The 16,791-nt window shown below is 45.0% G+C and overlaps 1 protein-coding gene across 9 annotated transcripts in view; it reads left to right on the top strand.

The window, feature by feature from the left end:
* SERTAD2 (SERTA domain containing 2) overlaps positions 1-16,369 on the top strand; it is a 117,291-nt gene extending 100,922 nt beyond the window's left edge. For all 9 annotated transcript variants that reach the window (XM_023251718.2, XM_023251719.2, XM_023251716.2 and 6 more), the window contains one exon: positions 11,059-16,369. In XM_023251718.2, coding sequence (XP_023107486.2) covers positions 11,063-12,019 — 957 coding nt within the window. In that variant the 5' untranslated portion in view covers positions 11,059-11,062 and the 3' untranslated portion in view covers positions 12,020-16,369. The remainder of the gene's footprint in view (positions 1-11,058) is intronic.
* Positions 16,370-16,791: the final 422 nt, after the last annotated feature.

The following is a 16,791-nucleotide window of genomic DNA, read 5'->3' as shown; positions in this document are numbered from 1 at the left end:
TTCATCCAGTGGTAACTAGTTGGCTAACAAAACGTGGAAGGCAACCTTTTGTTTTAACTAAAGATGCAATTTTATTTTGCACAGATTTATTTGAACAAAGTACATTTGCCTGTTTCAGTGTGACTGTTTTATATAGCTGATGGCCCTCTTTAAAAAAAAAAGAAAAAAAACACAGAACAAAAAGACAAAAAGCAAACCTGTCACTTACTTTTGGCAAGGCATTGGTTTCTACCCAAAGCCTTTTATTCCCCCTGACATTGTTTATTAAAGGTCTCTAGTGTGAGGGGGAAAAACAAGGTATCTTTGGGGAGAAGGTGCTATAGGAGGGTTGAAACCAGAATCCCATCCAAGCAATTATAAATACAGGAGAAAAAAATATTTTCATTATGTACGGGAATGGGGGTGGGGCAAGGCTGGCTAGACTTTACAGGCACATTATCTTAAGAGAAGGAAAGAAATTCAAATCTAACAATTTTTTTTCCTTAATTGATTATGAATCTTTAGATTCAGCATGCTAAAGATGATCCTGACACCAAATAAGCATGAATTACTACCATCAGAATTTAAATGATTATAATAAATTATTATAAAAAATAATAATGTTTGTATTTACAAAGTTTCAAATGGAAAGTTTGGTGATAGTAGTTAATTTCTTTCGAACATTATTATGGAACATATATCATCATAGAACATCAACTTGTAATTGAGTAGAAAAATAGTTCATCAAGTAGTTACATAGTAACTGGTTTCGTTATCTTTCTAAGGTTAACTCTTACATTTTATAGTTAAATGACTCCTCCCCAATATCCTTTTTTTTTTTTAATTTTTTAACGTTTATTTATTTTTGAGACAGAGAGAGACAGAGTATGAACGGGGGAGGGTCAGAGAGAGAGGGAGACACAGAATCAGAAGCAGGCTCCAGGCTCTGAGCCATCATCAGCCCAGAGCCCAACGCGGGGCTCGAACTCACGGACTGCGAGATCGTGACCTGAGCTGAAGTCGGACGCCTAACCGACTGAGCCACCCAGGCGCCCCCCAATATCCTTTTTGAAGTTTTCCCAAATAACTGCCCGAAGCCATATCTGTTCAGTATGGAAGTAATTTCCAGTTCTTAAGAAGCAATAAGATTATTGAAGGCTTTTCAATACTAGTAAAATTCTTAATGCTACCATTGAGACTAACTCATGTGGTTGGGAGTCCACTGTGGTTAGGACCTCCACTGGAAAATTTGAACTGTTGGCTTCTCCAAGTTCTCATCTTATACTTGGGTTTGTATGTTTGTTGTTGTTGTGTGTGTTCTCACTTCAGAAATCCTCCAGGGATTTTAACCATGGTTTTTGAAACATCAGTGTCACATACACAGGCAACAGCCTTTTTCTACATATAGTTTATTATTCAGTCTGAACCATAGCATAATGTAATTTAGTTTGGCCTTGGCAAGCCTCTTGGCTCGCTTAGCAGTGTCCTGTGTAGACTGCAATTTGGGAACAATCTCTGAAATGTGTATACTTTGAGAAGTCTATAGGTGGAATTGCAGTGAATAATCAGAATTCAGGCGTGCCTTGTTGCTCTCCTGCACCCCCTTGTGGCTGAATGTGATGTGCTGTCTTTCAGAGTTTGAAAGGAGTTGACCTGTACTGGGCTGGCGTACTTAGTTTACACGGAGCATTAATAGCCGCCTTCTGTGTAAACTAACCTCTCAAGTTAATAGAATAGTTCTCGCTGAGGGTGTAAATAATTTATTGTGCTTATTTGATTTTTTTAGTTTGTAGAATTTCAAACATACGTATTGACATGTTGTGTGTGTGTGTGTGTGTGTGTGTGTGTGTGTTTAACTTTTTATTACGGAAAATTCCAAACACGCAAAAGTAAGAGTGTCATGCATCCCCTTGTACATTTTACCCAGTTTCAATAGTTGTCAACATTTCGTCAATTTTGTTTCAGCTCCGTGTCCAGGTTTTCTCTCGAGGATTTTGAAGCAAATATTGAGTATGTTGTTGTTAAACTTAAGTTCAGAAACTGTATATTTCTGCTCAGTCTTTTACTTCAAGGGCGGGGTGCTTTTGGCCAGAATCCTTCGGTAAAATAAAATAACTGCTAGCATTTCCACTCCACTGTCTTTGGAAGAAGGTGACTGATGTCCCTAGCTTCATAAGATTTAGCTTTAAAACCTAAAATTCCCAGCTGGTGGAGGAACCAATAAGACAGGATATTAGAAACATTTTATACCACTTAACAGTAACATTCGAAAAAGCCTATTTTTCTTTCCAGATGTTTATTAACAAGGCCATACTATATTCCAAAGAAATATTTACTTGAAACATTCTCTCCCAGAATTTGAGTCTGTTTTGCTTACTAACTGCAGTTCGTTGTCAACATTTAAATTTTGCCTTTTGTTTTTCCAAGAGAAAAGATTATATTTGACAAACCGACAGTGTCTGAAGCAGTCTTCAATTTAATAGAAGTATGCAAAAATCACGAGAGAGGCGGCTAGAGTTTCTTAAATGTGGACATTAGAAGACATTCCCAAACAGTCCAAGTTTTTTGGGTTTGTTTTGTTTTGTTACTTTAGTTAGGGGTTGACTTCCTGGCCGAATTTCGGTTTTGTCTCCAGGCTTTAAGGCTGTGTCAAGAAAGCAGAGAGGACTGTTCCCCGGGTCTCCGTGGAAATGCAGTGTCTGACGCCTAGCAAACAGCCGGTGCAGAGCCCTGCGGGCCCGGAGCCCCCTGCGCAGCGGGCCGAGCCGGGAGGCGGCGCCGCGGCAAACAGTGGTGTCGGGTTACAGCTTCAGAATAGCGCCCGAGCGCGCCGAACTGGCTTCCTCCAGTGACTGGCTTCATAATTACATTGCTGATTTGTTAGGGAAGGCTTTGTCTTACTTACCAATTAGCATGGATGTTACTGCGGGGACCTCGTCCTGGATGAGCTTCGGTTGTTTTTTTTTGTTTTGTTTTGTTGCGAAAAAAGCTTTCCCGGTGCAGGCAGCTTTAGGGCTTGTGTTAGTAACACTCTCCCCTGTCTTCGGGGAGCCCTTACCCTGCCTGTAAATAAGCAGGGAGGCTTTCTCCCCGTTGGAATTTTGCCCCTGTGTTTCCGCCATTCCCCGAGGCCAGAGGCTGTCACTTTGGGGTCTGAAAGGCGGCCTTGGGGAGGGCGGTTTCCACCCCCCACTTTCTGCACCCTCCTGGAGGCTCAGCGGATCTCCCCCACCCCCACCCCCACGCTAGGGGATCCGTGGTCACTGCGAGGAGGAGCGTGTGGCGTGGCACAGCTGCGGGTAGGGAGCCCTTGGAGGACTGGGCCTGTTTCTGTGAGCTGTTTCGCCAGCACCGCCACCTACTATGTCCATTTCAGGGTGGCCTTTGTGTTCTCCGGGTGTGTTTTGTTGTTAACTTGCGCCAGGGAGGGTGTTAAAAGCGCCGACGTTATCAGATTTCTGAGTCCCGTGTGTTTTTTAAGGTGTAATATTTTAACAGTGTAGCAAGTTGTCTAAGCAAATGTGGCTTCCCCCCCACTGAAGTTGGATCAGGCTTTTCCTTCCTGCCTGGGAGTTGCTGTGTGACATTCTTGACAGTGGAAGCACCATTTCTCAGAGTTCTGCCCTGGGGCTGGTGGGAGGAGTCCTTTCTTAGGACCAGAGGCTCTCCGTTTGGACCGCCTCAAAAACAGGATCCGGAATGCACCTTAAGGCAAGTAGACTGGAGAAGGGAAGTGAGACCATCCCGTGTTGCAGAGGCTGTCTCAGAACCATTTTTCCGGCCGGCCTCTCTCTGGGTCTTGGAAGTCTCACACACACACACACAATTTTGCCAGGGGCCCTTGCTGCTACCCCCATAAGAAACTGGAAGAATGTGTGTTTCCACTTAAAGGGCTATGGGTTTTGGTGGCACAGGATGTCCTATGAGGAAATCACCCCTGCTAGGCTCTTTGAAGACACTTGTCACACATCTTCTCTTAGCTTTTTTTTTTTTCCCCCCTCTTCAAGGGAGGTTGATCCATGAGGACAAACCATTGCTCTGAATTGTTGGCATCACTGTAAGTGTTTTTTCACTTTTAGGAGTTTTAGTGTCAGCACTGGTACTTCTGTACCCTTCAGCGACCAGCAGTCACATCGGAAGATGTAGTCGCAGAGATTAGGGAGGTGGCTTCCTAAAGCTCCCCTTTGATTGGGAGACTTTTCCTTGAGAGCTACTAACGAGTATTTTTTAAAAATATTTTTATTATGGGGCGCCTGGATGGCACAGTTAAGCATCCGACTTCGCTCAGGTCATGATCTCGCAGTCCGTGAGTTCGAGCCCTGCATCAGGCTCCGTGCTGACAGCTCAGAGCCTGGAGGCTGCTTTGGATTCTGTGTCTCCCTCTCTCTCTGCCCCTCCCCTGCTCGCTCGCGCGCGCTCTCTCTCTCTCTCTGTCTCAAAAATAAACATTAAAAAAATAAAAAATAAATTTAAATATGTTTTTAGTAGAGTCTAGCATGCATACAGAAACATGCATAGATCCTAAGTGTGCAGGCCAGTGACCAGACTCCCCAGAAGCCATGACCCACTAAGGAACTACCCTTTCCTGACCGCAGATACCACAGCTTAGTTCTGCCTTGTTACTTGCCTTTTAAAACAATGTGTCACTTAATGGTGAGGCCTGCTACGCTCCTGAATGGGATAACACTGGACTTCTAGTTTTTATTTACTAGTACAAGAGGAAATCAGAACAGGCTCTTAAAAATGGACACAGTGTATGACCTAGTTGGGCGTGGAGGTATTTTTAAGTAATGATTTTCATCCTTTTTTCACCGGTACATAGTCAGAAAGGCAGCCCCCATGGTGGGCTGAGGAGGCTTCCCATTCAGGCCCCCAGGGGCCCCAGCAGCTATGCTACCCACAGGGGCATCACTGCCCTCCGTGGGCCTGTCTGTGGGAGGCCACAGAGGGCTCTGGAGACCCTGCAGGTTAGAGTAAGGGGGGGGGGGGCGGGGAGGACGACAGAAGTGGTAGTTTGCAAAAGTAGACTTAATATTCTTAATTTATTCTTAATTCTTCTTAATGTTCTTAATTTAAATAGAACATTTATTTTTGACAGTTCAAATAGCATTAAAGGGGAGTGTTCATTTGTTCATTTTAAAGACATCGCTTTTAAAAAGTTGAAAAACATTGAGTAAAGAGAACTTTCTGATTGTTTTTTAAGTTTACATTTTGTTTCCTTAATGCCTTAAAAATATAAAAGCTATGAAATGTTAGGCTTTTAACACATAGGTACTATTTCAGTTCCTTCTTTGGATGCTGGGCTTAAGGCCTCACTGCCATGCACTCTAAGATCAGGCAAGAAGACTTTGGGTCCTGCTAGCCAGTGGGATGTGATATATCAGTCTGAGAAGCTGGGCTTTACCATTAAAATTGAATCGAAGGCACCTTAATTCTGCATATAGTCTGTTTTTTTTGTTTTTTAATGTCAGTTGTCAGTTGCCATCGCAAAAACGCTGTTCATTTCCTTTTTTCCTTACTTGCCTAGACACGAATAGGGAAGACCTTTAGACTCCCTATTGGGAGTAAAATTGGATAAAAATATCCACAGGCTTACACATGAAATGGCTGGATGCGGAAAAGAGGAAGTTAGGGTCCCCAGACCAGCATAACCTGGAAACCCGGAAATGCAGATTCCCCGGCTCCACACTAGACCTGCTGAATGAGAATCCTGGGGGTAGGGGGATCAGTCTTCTGTGTTAACAAGCCCTCCAGGTGAGTGGGATACTCGCCCAAGTTGGAGGAGTATGACGGGCATTCACTAGATGGCTTTCTGAGCTAAGCCTTCTCTGCCCACCCCATGTGTCTCAGTCCCACCAAGTTTCCTGACCCACATCCCGCCCTGTACAGCTCTCACCTCTGAGGTCTGTTCAATTCTCCTCTTTCTCAGATCCTCCCTCTCAGGGACAAAGACACACACATCACCGTCTTACAGTTCCCTGGCTGTTCCGCAGTCTTTTGTCATTCATTGCATTTACTATTCATTCAGTCAGCAACTGTTTGTGGGGCATCTTGTGTGTGGCGAGGACTGCCCTGTCCTCCGGATACAGAGGTGAATGAAACACCGTCTATGCCCTCATGGGGCTTATCGTCTGGAGTAGGAAATAGGCATTAAGAGACCATCCCATCTTAATACACATCTCAAACCCTGTCTCCAGAAGTCTTCCCTAATCACTCCAGCCTGTAATAACCTCTCTGATGCGTTGCTATGGGAGTCACTCAGAATCTGAAATTGCACACCCCCAGGTAGTCAGGTAATATCAGCCCCTGTGTTTCTGGTCCTATGGAATGTCTTAGTGACCCCGTGTTACTTTTGATCATCTGCCCAAGCAGATTGTAGCTTTTGAGGGCAGGGTCCCTTCTGATGAAAGCCGTGCCACTGAGAGCCAAGTTGGGTCCATAGAGTTGTATTCAGTATTAAATTTCTTGGAAAACTCCGGAAGAGAGGTTTTCATTTATATTGCTACCCATGAGTTTTGTTCTTTATCTTTAAAACTTAATTTGCTGTAGTTAACACTTGTTAAAGTTTATGTTAAGAAAAATGAGGATGCTAGGAGTTTGTTTCTAGCAAGTTTATTGGGAAGGGGGTGTTTTATCGGGAACCTTGTATCGGAAACCACCGAATATGCAAGAGAAGAGTGGGTATGGTTGGCTTTAGGCTCCTTGGAGGGGCAGAAAAGGGAGGAAACAACCACCTCCCTCCTGCATCCGGGGATCTCTAACCAGCCCTGAGGTTCAGGGTCCCTTTTTGGATCTTTGGCTGCAAAACTGGGTAAAAGACATGTGTGTTGGGCTTAAGTCTTCACAAGCCAAGGGAGGAGACAAAGAGGGGTGTCAGGTCTCTGGATGGCCTAGAAGCCACACTTGTCACAAGCCCCTCCTTTCTGTCCCGGTGTAGGTGTCCCTGTTCCACAGCCGGGGCCTTTCAGGCAGGAACAGCAGAACACCCCCTTCTCAAGTGTTACCTTGAAGCCCTTAATGAGCCCCAGCTACTGCTTGGTCTTCAAGCTGCAGCCCAGTGAGGCCTTTTAAAAGGTCACGTGCTTCGCCAATAGCGTGCTTAAAGAGCTATTGTTGTTTTCTTAGCGAGCCTGGGGAGCGAGGCTTCTCAGGAGCTGCTGACCCTGGCTTTGGCCAGCCTGAGCCCCAGGCCCAGAGACACCATTTGGCTTTTTGCCCTCAGGTTCTTGAGTGGCTTGTCTTTCCTTCTTTGAACTGTGCCCTGCTCCCGGAGGTGGTCGTTAACACCGCACTGAGAGTGAGAGTTCTCAAAACCTCCCTCCTGTAGGAGTTGGAGGCCTCTTCTGAACGTGGTCAGTGGGAGGACTTGACTCAAACAATGTGTTAAGCAAACTCTGCAGAAACTTTAGCTCTTAGAAATAAAAAAATTAAAAACATGGTTTTAAGAGTTAAAGTTTTCTAAGTGAAGATGCGGACTCCATTCTATTATGTTGCATTTTATCCTTTCTAGCAAGATTTAGATAGAATCAGGATTACAGATGGGGATTGTGTGTGTTTTGCAATCTCACTTGGGTGTGTGCAGCCAGTTTTGCCTCATAAAATGCTATAGAGAAATGAAGGCAAACCTGCTTTGAGACATACTGTATCATGGGTTATTTACACATCTGAAAAGCATCCAAGCTTCCATTTGTCTATCCTGCCCACAAATTTTGCTTACAAGGGTCCTCCTCCTTCCCCTTCCAGCATTACAACGTCTTATCAGGCTGCCCCTGAAGCATTAGGATTATCACACAGCTATGACCAGCTGGCTCATTCTAATTGGAAATTAAGTGCTTCTCACATTGAAATCTCTTTGAAAACATCTCCACCGATCTCCTTCAGCTGTGGGAATTCCTCTAAATGCCTGTGGTGCTGCATGCTTGGTAAACATTCGAGTTTCACAGATCCAGTGTTTATTTCTAGAGAAATAATCCTTATTGAGAAAGTTCTTGAAAAAGTCCTATTGTTAACCTGGCAACAACTCTTTAAAAAGACAGTCCTATAGTGATGACTAAAAGAAAAGGACGTCTTACCTGTTACCTCTCCCCCAGAGAATTCCAAGTGGCAGTGAGGTTACTAATTTTTTTTCTAGTTATTTATTTGGTTTACATTTTTGGGACAGTGCTTCTCAAACTTTTTGTGATGAAGGACCATCTTGCTTGTTCTTCCCTTTACTCTAGGAGAACATAAAAATACTTACTAGAGAAATGGAATAAAAGTACTGAGCCTGGGCGGCTCACTCAGTTAAGTGTCTGACTCTTGATTTCAGCTCAGGTCATCATCTCATGATTGTGAGAGCAAACCTCACAACGGGCTCTGTGCTGCATGTAAAGTCTGCTTAAGATTGTCTCTTTCCCTCTCTCTTTCTGCCCTTCTGCCGCTCTCCCCCACTCAAGCTCGCTCTCCTTCTCTCTCTCTCTCAAAAAAAAAAAAAAACAATATATGTATATATATATGTATATATGTATATATGTGTATATATGTATATATGTATGTATGTATATATGTATATATATGTATATATGTATATATGTATATATGTATATATGTGTATATATATACACACAAAAACAAAATATATATGTATATATATATACACACAAAAACAAAGGAGAAGCCTCATTTTAGAAATTAGATTTACAGACATACAATTACTCTGTAAATTTGCTGTAAACGTTTCTAAATAATACAGTATCTCTGTGTAACTCATCGTGGGCCAGTAACAGTTCACAGACTGGCACCTTCTACAGACCACACTTTGGGAAACACACATTTAGAGTGTATTTGTATGAATGTGTGTATTCTCACACAGAGTCACATGTATTGGGTGAGATTACATTATAACCTACAACACAGACCATCTAACAGCCTTATATGAGAATTAAATGCATTCAGTGAGCTCTTTGGCAAAAATGGAATTTTTCTAGAAATGAATATTTAAATGCTTAAATTTTAAGGAGATATAATAGTGTAACTGTCGCAAAACACAGCCATCCAGTAACACTTCTAAGGCCTAAAGGCGAAAGTGTCCTGTAATGTGAAGTGAAATCACCTCTCTGATGCACACTCACATTTAAGTAGCACAGGTACTTTAGATAGGAAATGTTCTATGCAAAGTATATATACAAATGAGACTTTTTAGTACTGAACGGTAGGAAAGGTTTTTGTCATGGGGAGTATTAGATACAGAAGTCACATCTGCCTTCCCTCAGAGAACATTGTGGGCTGGTCTTTGGTCCCTGTGATTGACATCCATTTTCTTCATGTTTATGAAGGAAGGTGTTTCATATAAGTAACTGTATATTCTTTATGAACATTAACAAGTTCTCAGTCTGATTCTGACATTGACGGGTCGTGGCCATCTTTCAGTCCCAGAGACCGAGGCATGTGAAGGCAGTCACTCCCAGTGGAACTTGTGTACCAGGCTCTGTGACCCCCTGCATGTTGTTTGTCCATCTTGGGGGGGGGGGGGCAGCGTGGCCTTCCTTAAAGTGTTGCAAGGAAGATCTGTGCAGTTTTGTTATGGTTAGCCTTATTCCCTTAGGATGAGACTCAATTCAAAATGATAATGAGGTGTAGGAGATGATACTCAGCCCCTTGAAGACCAGGCTTTATTCATCTGTGGGACTCCCAGATGGGACTCTTGGGCAGAGTGCCCAAGACAGCATAGATGCAGAACGAGTAAATCTAAAGGACTGAATGAGGCTCCATCAAAATCCACTGAAGCAATCCAGTAAAAGGCAGGTCACTTTTAGAAGAAAACATTGGCGAAGTACAAAGTACTTGTATGTGAAGATATCAAAGAGTGAGTGGCACAGACGAGAGGATTAACACTCGCCTGTGGGTAGGTGCTGTAGAGAGGGTGAGCGAGCAAGCCCCGGCCTGGCTTAGTTGGAACCACGTCTTTTGGTCTGGATGGCATGAGAACAACTTTCTTGATTAAATGGTTCGAAAGTGAGGTCTGTGAGGCAAAGGCCAGGGGACTTGGAATCGTTCTATTTAGATGGCAGAAGTTCCGAAGGGAAGGACCCCTCTCCAGAAGATGCAGCTAGCTGAGGGGGGTCTTCACTAAGGCGGGGGCAGGGGAGGAGCCGGCCTAGGCTGTGAGCCTCAGGTGAGGCGGGGCAGCAGTTCAGAGCCAAGCCATTCCCAGATGCTCAAGGTCTGAGATGTCAGGTGGTTGGGGTTTTTTGAAATACGTATGTATCTCTGGAATCACAGTAGGTATTTTGTTATGAAGTGTCTCACGTCCTCAAACAGCAATGCTTATAATCAGAACAAAGTACTTTTAAACTCGTCCCAGTTGCATTCAGACGTAACTGCATGCAATCAAAGTGAGCCAAGGAACTTGGACTGGGAAAACCGCATTCCTCCACTTTATTCTAGGCTGAAAAACAGTGGAGGCTCCATCGCTGTGGTCGTTTAACACAGGCCAAGTGCTTCACCACATGTCACCAAACAGGCAGAGAGTCTCTATGCATAATGAGGAAGGAAAAGGCATTTTGAAAGCACACAAGGTTCTACCAAAATTGTACATCCCTCCCCCCCCCCCCCCCGCCCCCCTTTTCCAGCTTGGTTCTTTCAATCGTTCAAGATGTGTTCGAGATGTAATCTGTGACACCTTTATCTGTTAGGTCCTAGCATTGTAAGTGTTTTCTTGGGCTTTAAAAATAAATCTGTTTAGGGGAGGGAAATTGAACCTGCATGGTAATGTTAGGCAAGCGAACGCAAGCGCACGAGTGGAGAAAGTCAAAATCATGGTTTCCATGGTAACGTTTAACTTGTCTGTGTCGTACACATTTCTCAAGAAATACATTCACCAGACTACCTAGTGATAAAAATTGCTCCACCAGCATACAAAGGTAGATTTCCCAATACTCTCGTATTCCGAAAGATCTTCTCCCCAGTTAATCCGACTCTTCTACGTAACCTTGGGCAAGGAACCGGAGTCCCAGGCCCGACCTCCGAATCAGCGTCTTTTTCAGGGTCGAAGTTAGTTTTCGTGTCATTGATTCCATTTCCTTCCTTTCTCCTTCGCAGATATATGTTGGGTAAAGGAGAAAAACGGAAGTTTGACGAGCATGAAGATGGGCTGGAAGGCAAAATCCTGTCTCCCTCCGATGGGCCATCCAAGGTGTCTTACACCTTACAGCGCCAGACTATCTTCAACATTTCCCTTATGAAACTCTATAACCACAGGCCCCTCACCGAGCCCAGCTTGCAAAAGACCGTTCTGATCAACAACATGTTGCGGCGGATCCAGGAGGAGCTCAAACAGGAAGGCAGCCTGAGGCCGGTGTTCGCCTCCGCCGCCGCCGCCGCCGCCGCCGCCGCCACCGCCTCCCCCCCGCCCGACTCGCTGAGCGACAGCTACCGGGAGGCGGCGCCGCCCGCCCTCAGCGCCCCCGCGCCCCCGCCCGCGCACGCCTGCGACCTCGGGAGCACTACGCCGCTGGACGCCTGCCTCACGCCCGCCTCGCTGCTCGAGGACGACGCCGACGACACGTTTTGCACTTCCCCGGCCGCGCCGCCCGCGGCTGCCGCCAGACTGTCGGCCCCAGCGCCCCCGCCGGAGAAGGACAGCTTCTCCTCCGCCCTGGACGAGATCGAGGAGCTCTGTCCCACGTCTACCTCCCCCGGGGCCGCAGCCGCAGCGCCCGACAGCTCCCGAGGGGGCTCCGGCGCGCCGGGCGGCCCGAAACCCGAAGACCCGAAGCTGATGGACTCTCTGCCCGGGAACTTCGAAATCACGACGTCCACGGGGTTTCTGACAGACTTGACCCTGGACGACATCCTGTTTGCCGACATCGACACGTCCATGTACGACTTCGACCCCTGCACGTCCGCCTCGGGGCCGGCCTCGAAGATGGCCCCGGTGTCGGCCGACGACCTCCTCAAGACTCTGGCCCCTTACAGCAGTCAGCCGGTCGCCCCGAGTCAGCCTTTCAAAATGGACCTCACGGAGCTGGACCACATCATGGAGGTGCTGGTCGGGTCCTAAGAGCCCCGGCCCGGCGCCCGCGCCGCCCAGACCCTGCGAGTGTCCCTGCACCCCACAGCTCTCCGCACTGTGCATGCACCCTTGCTTGCCTTTTTCAGAGGAAAAGATCGTTTTACAAAAGGATCACACTAGTTTTTGCTTTGAGCAGAGTTGGAGTGCCTTCATCCACGTCTGACCACTTTTAATATGCTTTTTTTTTTTTTTTTTGAGTGGTCCTCGGAGACCTACTGCCCTGGAATAGGAGAGAATGCTTTTGAAGACAATGTGGCTATGCTGAATGACAGAAATAAACAGTTCAAGTGAAGCACAAGGAATAAGTTGGAAAAGCTGTAAATTGCATGTGCATATTTGTCTATTTTTTCTATAAGTTTTATTGCAAGAGGTAAAAAGAGAAAATATATATATATATTATTTAGATAATCTCAGTACCTTTTCTGGCATTTTCGCCCTGTATAGGTTGACTTGGCAATTCAGCCTTTTTAGAGGCATTAACTACTCCTCCTAAGTGTTGCATTTACATGGCTGTTTAGAAACTGCTGCCCAAATTTATTTTATATTTTTGTACAGATTCTGCAGTTTATGATATTGTTTTTCTAAAAACAAATGCTGTTTATACATATGAGATAGCTATTTTGATAGGATTTGCTCACATAGTTCCTGCAAACTTCAGATGTACAAGTTGCACTTGTACTTTTATAGAGTTGTAATGTTTTATATGTGTTTGGTGCAAAGAGAAAATTGGGTCAAATTAATCCGCAGTTGATGTCCCCAAATGCAAACACACACACACACACACACACACACACACACACACACACTGCTTTCAGAAAGGGCCAGGCAATATCACACCCAAATTTCACAGGCACCAACCCCCTGGCATGAACACCCGCCAGCACTGTGACTTCCAAAGCCAGAGCCGCGTCTGCTCATCAAACTTGCATTAAGCAGTTGGCGGGAGATGGCCACGGAGCTGGGGGGTTGAGGTGATGGTTCTCTTTAGCTCCCTCTCTTGAGGGGAAGCCTACCGAATACTCACTGTATTTATGCCAAGTTTGTGCTTTTAATTGTTTTTATTTTTTTAAACAAAACCCCAACTCTTTCCCTTTTGGCGTAATTTTTACGATGACCTGAAATTTTACATGAGAACAAAATTTTCTGAAAATTAACCAACCTCTTTGTGGAACGAAACCCTATTGCGGATGCTTAGGGCTCGTAAGGAAGAAACTACCCCCAGAAGGCATCCACCGTGTTGCTCAGTTGTCTTTTCCAGCTTCCCTTCCCTAGAGCTTTCGTTCCCTCTGTTGCTAAGTGCTGAAAATGTCATCTTCACGATCACCACAGCGAGCTCCGCTCACCTCTGCCCAGCCTGGGGATGCTGTCTTGTAACAGCCGTGGCTCTAGAACCTGGAGTTGGTACCATTATGTCACAGCTTCCAATCTGGTTGCTTCCTTGAATCAACTGCTTTAACTACACTTTTACAAGGCTGTTTTACCCAAATAACACAGACAGGACTTTCTATGCATGTTTCTCCTCCTTCCCCTTGCCTCCCTGCCACCCCCCCCCCCCCCCCCCCCCCCCCCCCCCCCCGGAACACTTGAGAAGTCGCTCTTTATTCCTAGTGGTGTACATTTAATTTTAAAACACTTGCAGTGTATCATGCTTGTTGCCGAAATTGTTGATGGCCTTTTCGTTTCAGTTTTTTTCTTTCTTCCAATGGTACTTTAGCTGGTTACAACCTATATTGTTGAAATGCAGATGGCTTCTTTAGGAATAACTTTTATATTTATTTAAGAATTTTTAAATTATGGGATTTGTGTTGTTGTTGTTGTCTTTGTTGTTGGTCATTTGTCAATATTCAGTCACCAGTTCTGCTCACTTCTTGCCATGGATAAAAATTGAGTCCTTCTGGCCAATTAAAAAAAGACAGCTTTATAAAATGGCACTTTAAACAAGCCATAGATAGTTTTATTTTTATAATGCACATGGCAAAGCAAACACATTTGTGATGAAGGAACTGCTCGTCTAAGCAAACGATTTCTGTATGATATGATTAAACTTTTCTGTATTCGAATTTACTTTTCCCCCACTTGAATGTGTTTTTAAAGGCTAATTGTCAACTCAGTAGAGCAGTGAGAAACAGATCAAATTGCACTTGTTCGCCTGCGGGCAACCTCTGCCTGGACACCTCTTACTGCTGCAGACGCGTCATCTCCTTTGATAGGACCGGGGACCATAGAGTTAAGGTGAGGGTTGTTGTAGATGCTTCCGGTGTCACTGTGCCTGTCCATTTTAAGAGCTTCCTTTTCCTGTGGAGAACAAGTCAGTCCAGACGCCATGCTTTCGATAACGGGAGGACCCGGCGGGCTCGCCACATGCCGCACACATACACACACGTATACAGACACAATAGTGTTGATTATTCTGAACAATAACAGGGGAAGGCGGTTGATTTGCCATTGTTAAAAACTGATTTACAGTAACTTACAACAACTGTACTTTGGTTGGATTAGCAAATCATGTGTTTAAACAAATCCCATATGTTGGGCAACAGTTCAAATAAGCACAGCAAAGTGTTGCCCAAACATGGTTCTCTGACTCTCTCATATTTGTAAGGCTGGGCTTCAAAACCAAAACAGAAAACCCCCAACAACAGCGGGCAAATGCTTTTTAACTCTGGACACCCTTGCCACAAAGGCTTGACGTTGGAGGTCTGCTGAGGAAGACGTGGGAAATCGGTGGCCCGTTTCTAAAAGAACAAAACCGTCGAGTGTTCAAGTTATCTTAGTCTTACTTTCACAAGGCGGTGTCCCAGCGGGGAAGCACGCGGGCCTGGGTGTGATCTCCAAGTCCCTGTCTTGAGTGTGGGATGTGCTTCCAGATGCCACGGGGCAGCAGCGCCTTCCCCCTTTCTAAAGGACATCGCGTGGCATTCAGAGTCAGGCAGGCGGTTGGAGGTGCTTTTACGGGAAAGACGTGCCGGGTGGGGCTGGGAGAGGAAAATTATTGACAGTGATGTGCAATGAAGTGACAAGATGAGAGCAGAATAATAAGAGCTTTGAATTTGAAGTGATTTGTTTTCATAAGTTATTTATTCCTTTTTTTTTTTCCATGTAAATATATTTATTTTACTGTGGAGCTCTAACAACATCTGGATCGTAACATGTGCAGAATGTATGGTAGGAATGTATTCTCTTGTAGGAATGTCAATCTGTATTCAGAGGGGGTCCGAGCCAGACCCCTGGGTCTTCTCATCGTGTATGCTCAGCCCACATTCAGTTTTCTCCTCTTCTCTCATCTAGGTCTATTTGAAATATGCAAAAGGTATGGATGAGGAATGTTTCAATACCTCCAAATTTTTAAGAAAATCAAGCATCAAAGGGTTGATATTTTTAAAACTTTTTTTAGCAACACTTTCTCTTCCTGACAGAAGGGGCAATCACACCGACACCCTCGTTCACACCAAAGGGTGGGAACTGGCCAGAGCCTCCACTGCACCTCGAGTGTCTTTATCAATTGAGCTTTTATTGCCATATCCCCGTGGAATATCCCAACTGCCCTGAGGTCAATCAAGGAAAATTTCTTGAATACATAAGCTCCAAAGAGCCAAAGTATCATCTTACAGATCGTTTTTAAAGCTTAAATTTATCAACCACCTTTGTGGTAAACAATGAATTATGAATACTGCAGGGCAGCCTTCTTAAATGACAGATGTAAAAAAAAAAAAAAAAAAAAAAAAGACTCTACTTTGTGCAGCGATTGTTACCCGCTATATGAATTGTCTTAGTTTCAAAACCTTGCTGTTACAAATTGGACCTTTCTCCATTTTCTGAGAATATTGAAAAGAGCATATTTAACTTGTTCTGGCTGCAAATGGTTAACTTCCTGCGACTGCCGAAGGCAGCGAGGTGTGTGCGTCCTGCTTGTGTACAATTGTTCTCAGTGCTTCTTAAGGGTGAGTCTAAATGGTTCTTGAAAATTAGCCAGGATCAAATGCTGTTGCAGACAAAGCCAATAAAAATGTTGGATGTCTTTTGGGGATACCAAGTTTGGAAGAGAAGTGCAGTCCGTACAAGCAAACAAGCTTTTGGAAAAGATGTACATAGTGACATGTTTGGTGCATGGTTTTTGAGGAAGGCTTTTGTCAAAAAGGAGGTGTAACCTTTCCCCCACAGACCTGAGAGCTGTGCCTTTTCTATGCAATATTACAGACGTTACATCGGAACCCAGATAGCTGTATTCACGTGTAGGTTTGGGCTGTAATCTAAACAATTGGACAGATTAAATGTACATGGAAATGAGCAGTCTTACTTTTGTAGTTTTATATTATACAATAAACAGTTAAAAGATGAGAGAGGCGTGTTCGCAGTTTCCTTCTGACTGGAGCGCAGCCAGCTCGTCGGTTCGTCACAATTTGCTTGTGTTGAGGAACAGCCCCCCCTCGGCCTGTGCCAGAGTTGGGGCCGTTGACTTTCTCACACCGTCTCGGCCCCAGGAGCACATTTCCCTCCTGGTTCTCCCCCCCCCCCCGCCCCAGCCTCTTGGGCTCTTCTCGACCTCCCTATTCTCCCTTCTCTCCCCCAGCTGTCTCTCTCCCAGGGGGACCTAATCCGCTCACGACTCTGAAAACTCGTTTCCAGCTCCTGCCTCTCTGCCGAGCTCTGGAGTTAAGTATCTGCCAACCTTTGCCATCTCACACTCACCGTGTTTCCCCACGGGGGTGCTGATCCTTTCCCTTCGGGCCTGTCTCCAGTGCCAGCCACTCTGTTCCCCG

This window comes from Felis catus, chromosome A3, assembly GCF_018350175.1.
Source record: "Felis catus isolate Fca126 chromosome A3, F.catus_Fca126_mat1.0, whole genome shotgun sequence".
In the NCBI taxonomy this organism is placed as follows: domain Eukaryota; kingdom Metazoa; phylum Chordata; class Mammalia; order Carnivora; family Felidae; genus Felis; species Felis catus.
The sequence above is the reverse complement of the archived record's forward strand: the minus strand, read 5'-3'. Positions and strand labels throughout refer to the sequence as shown.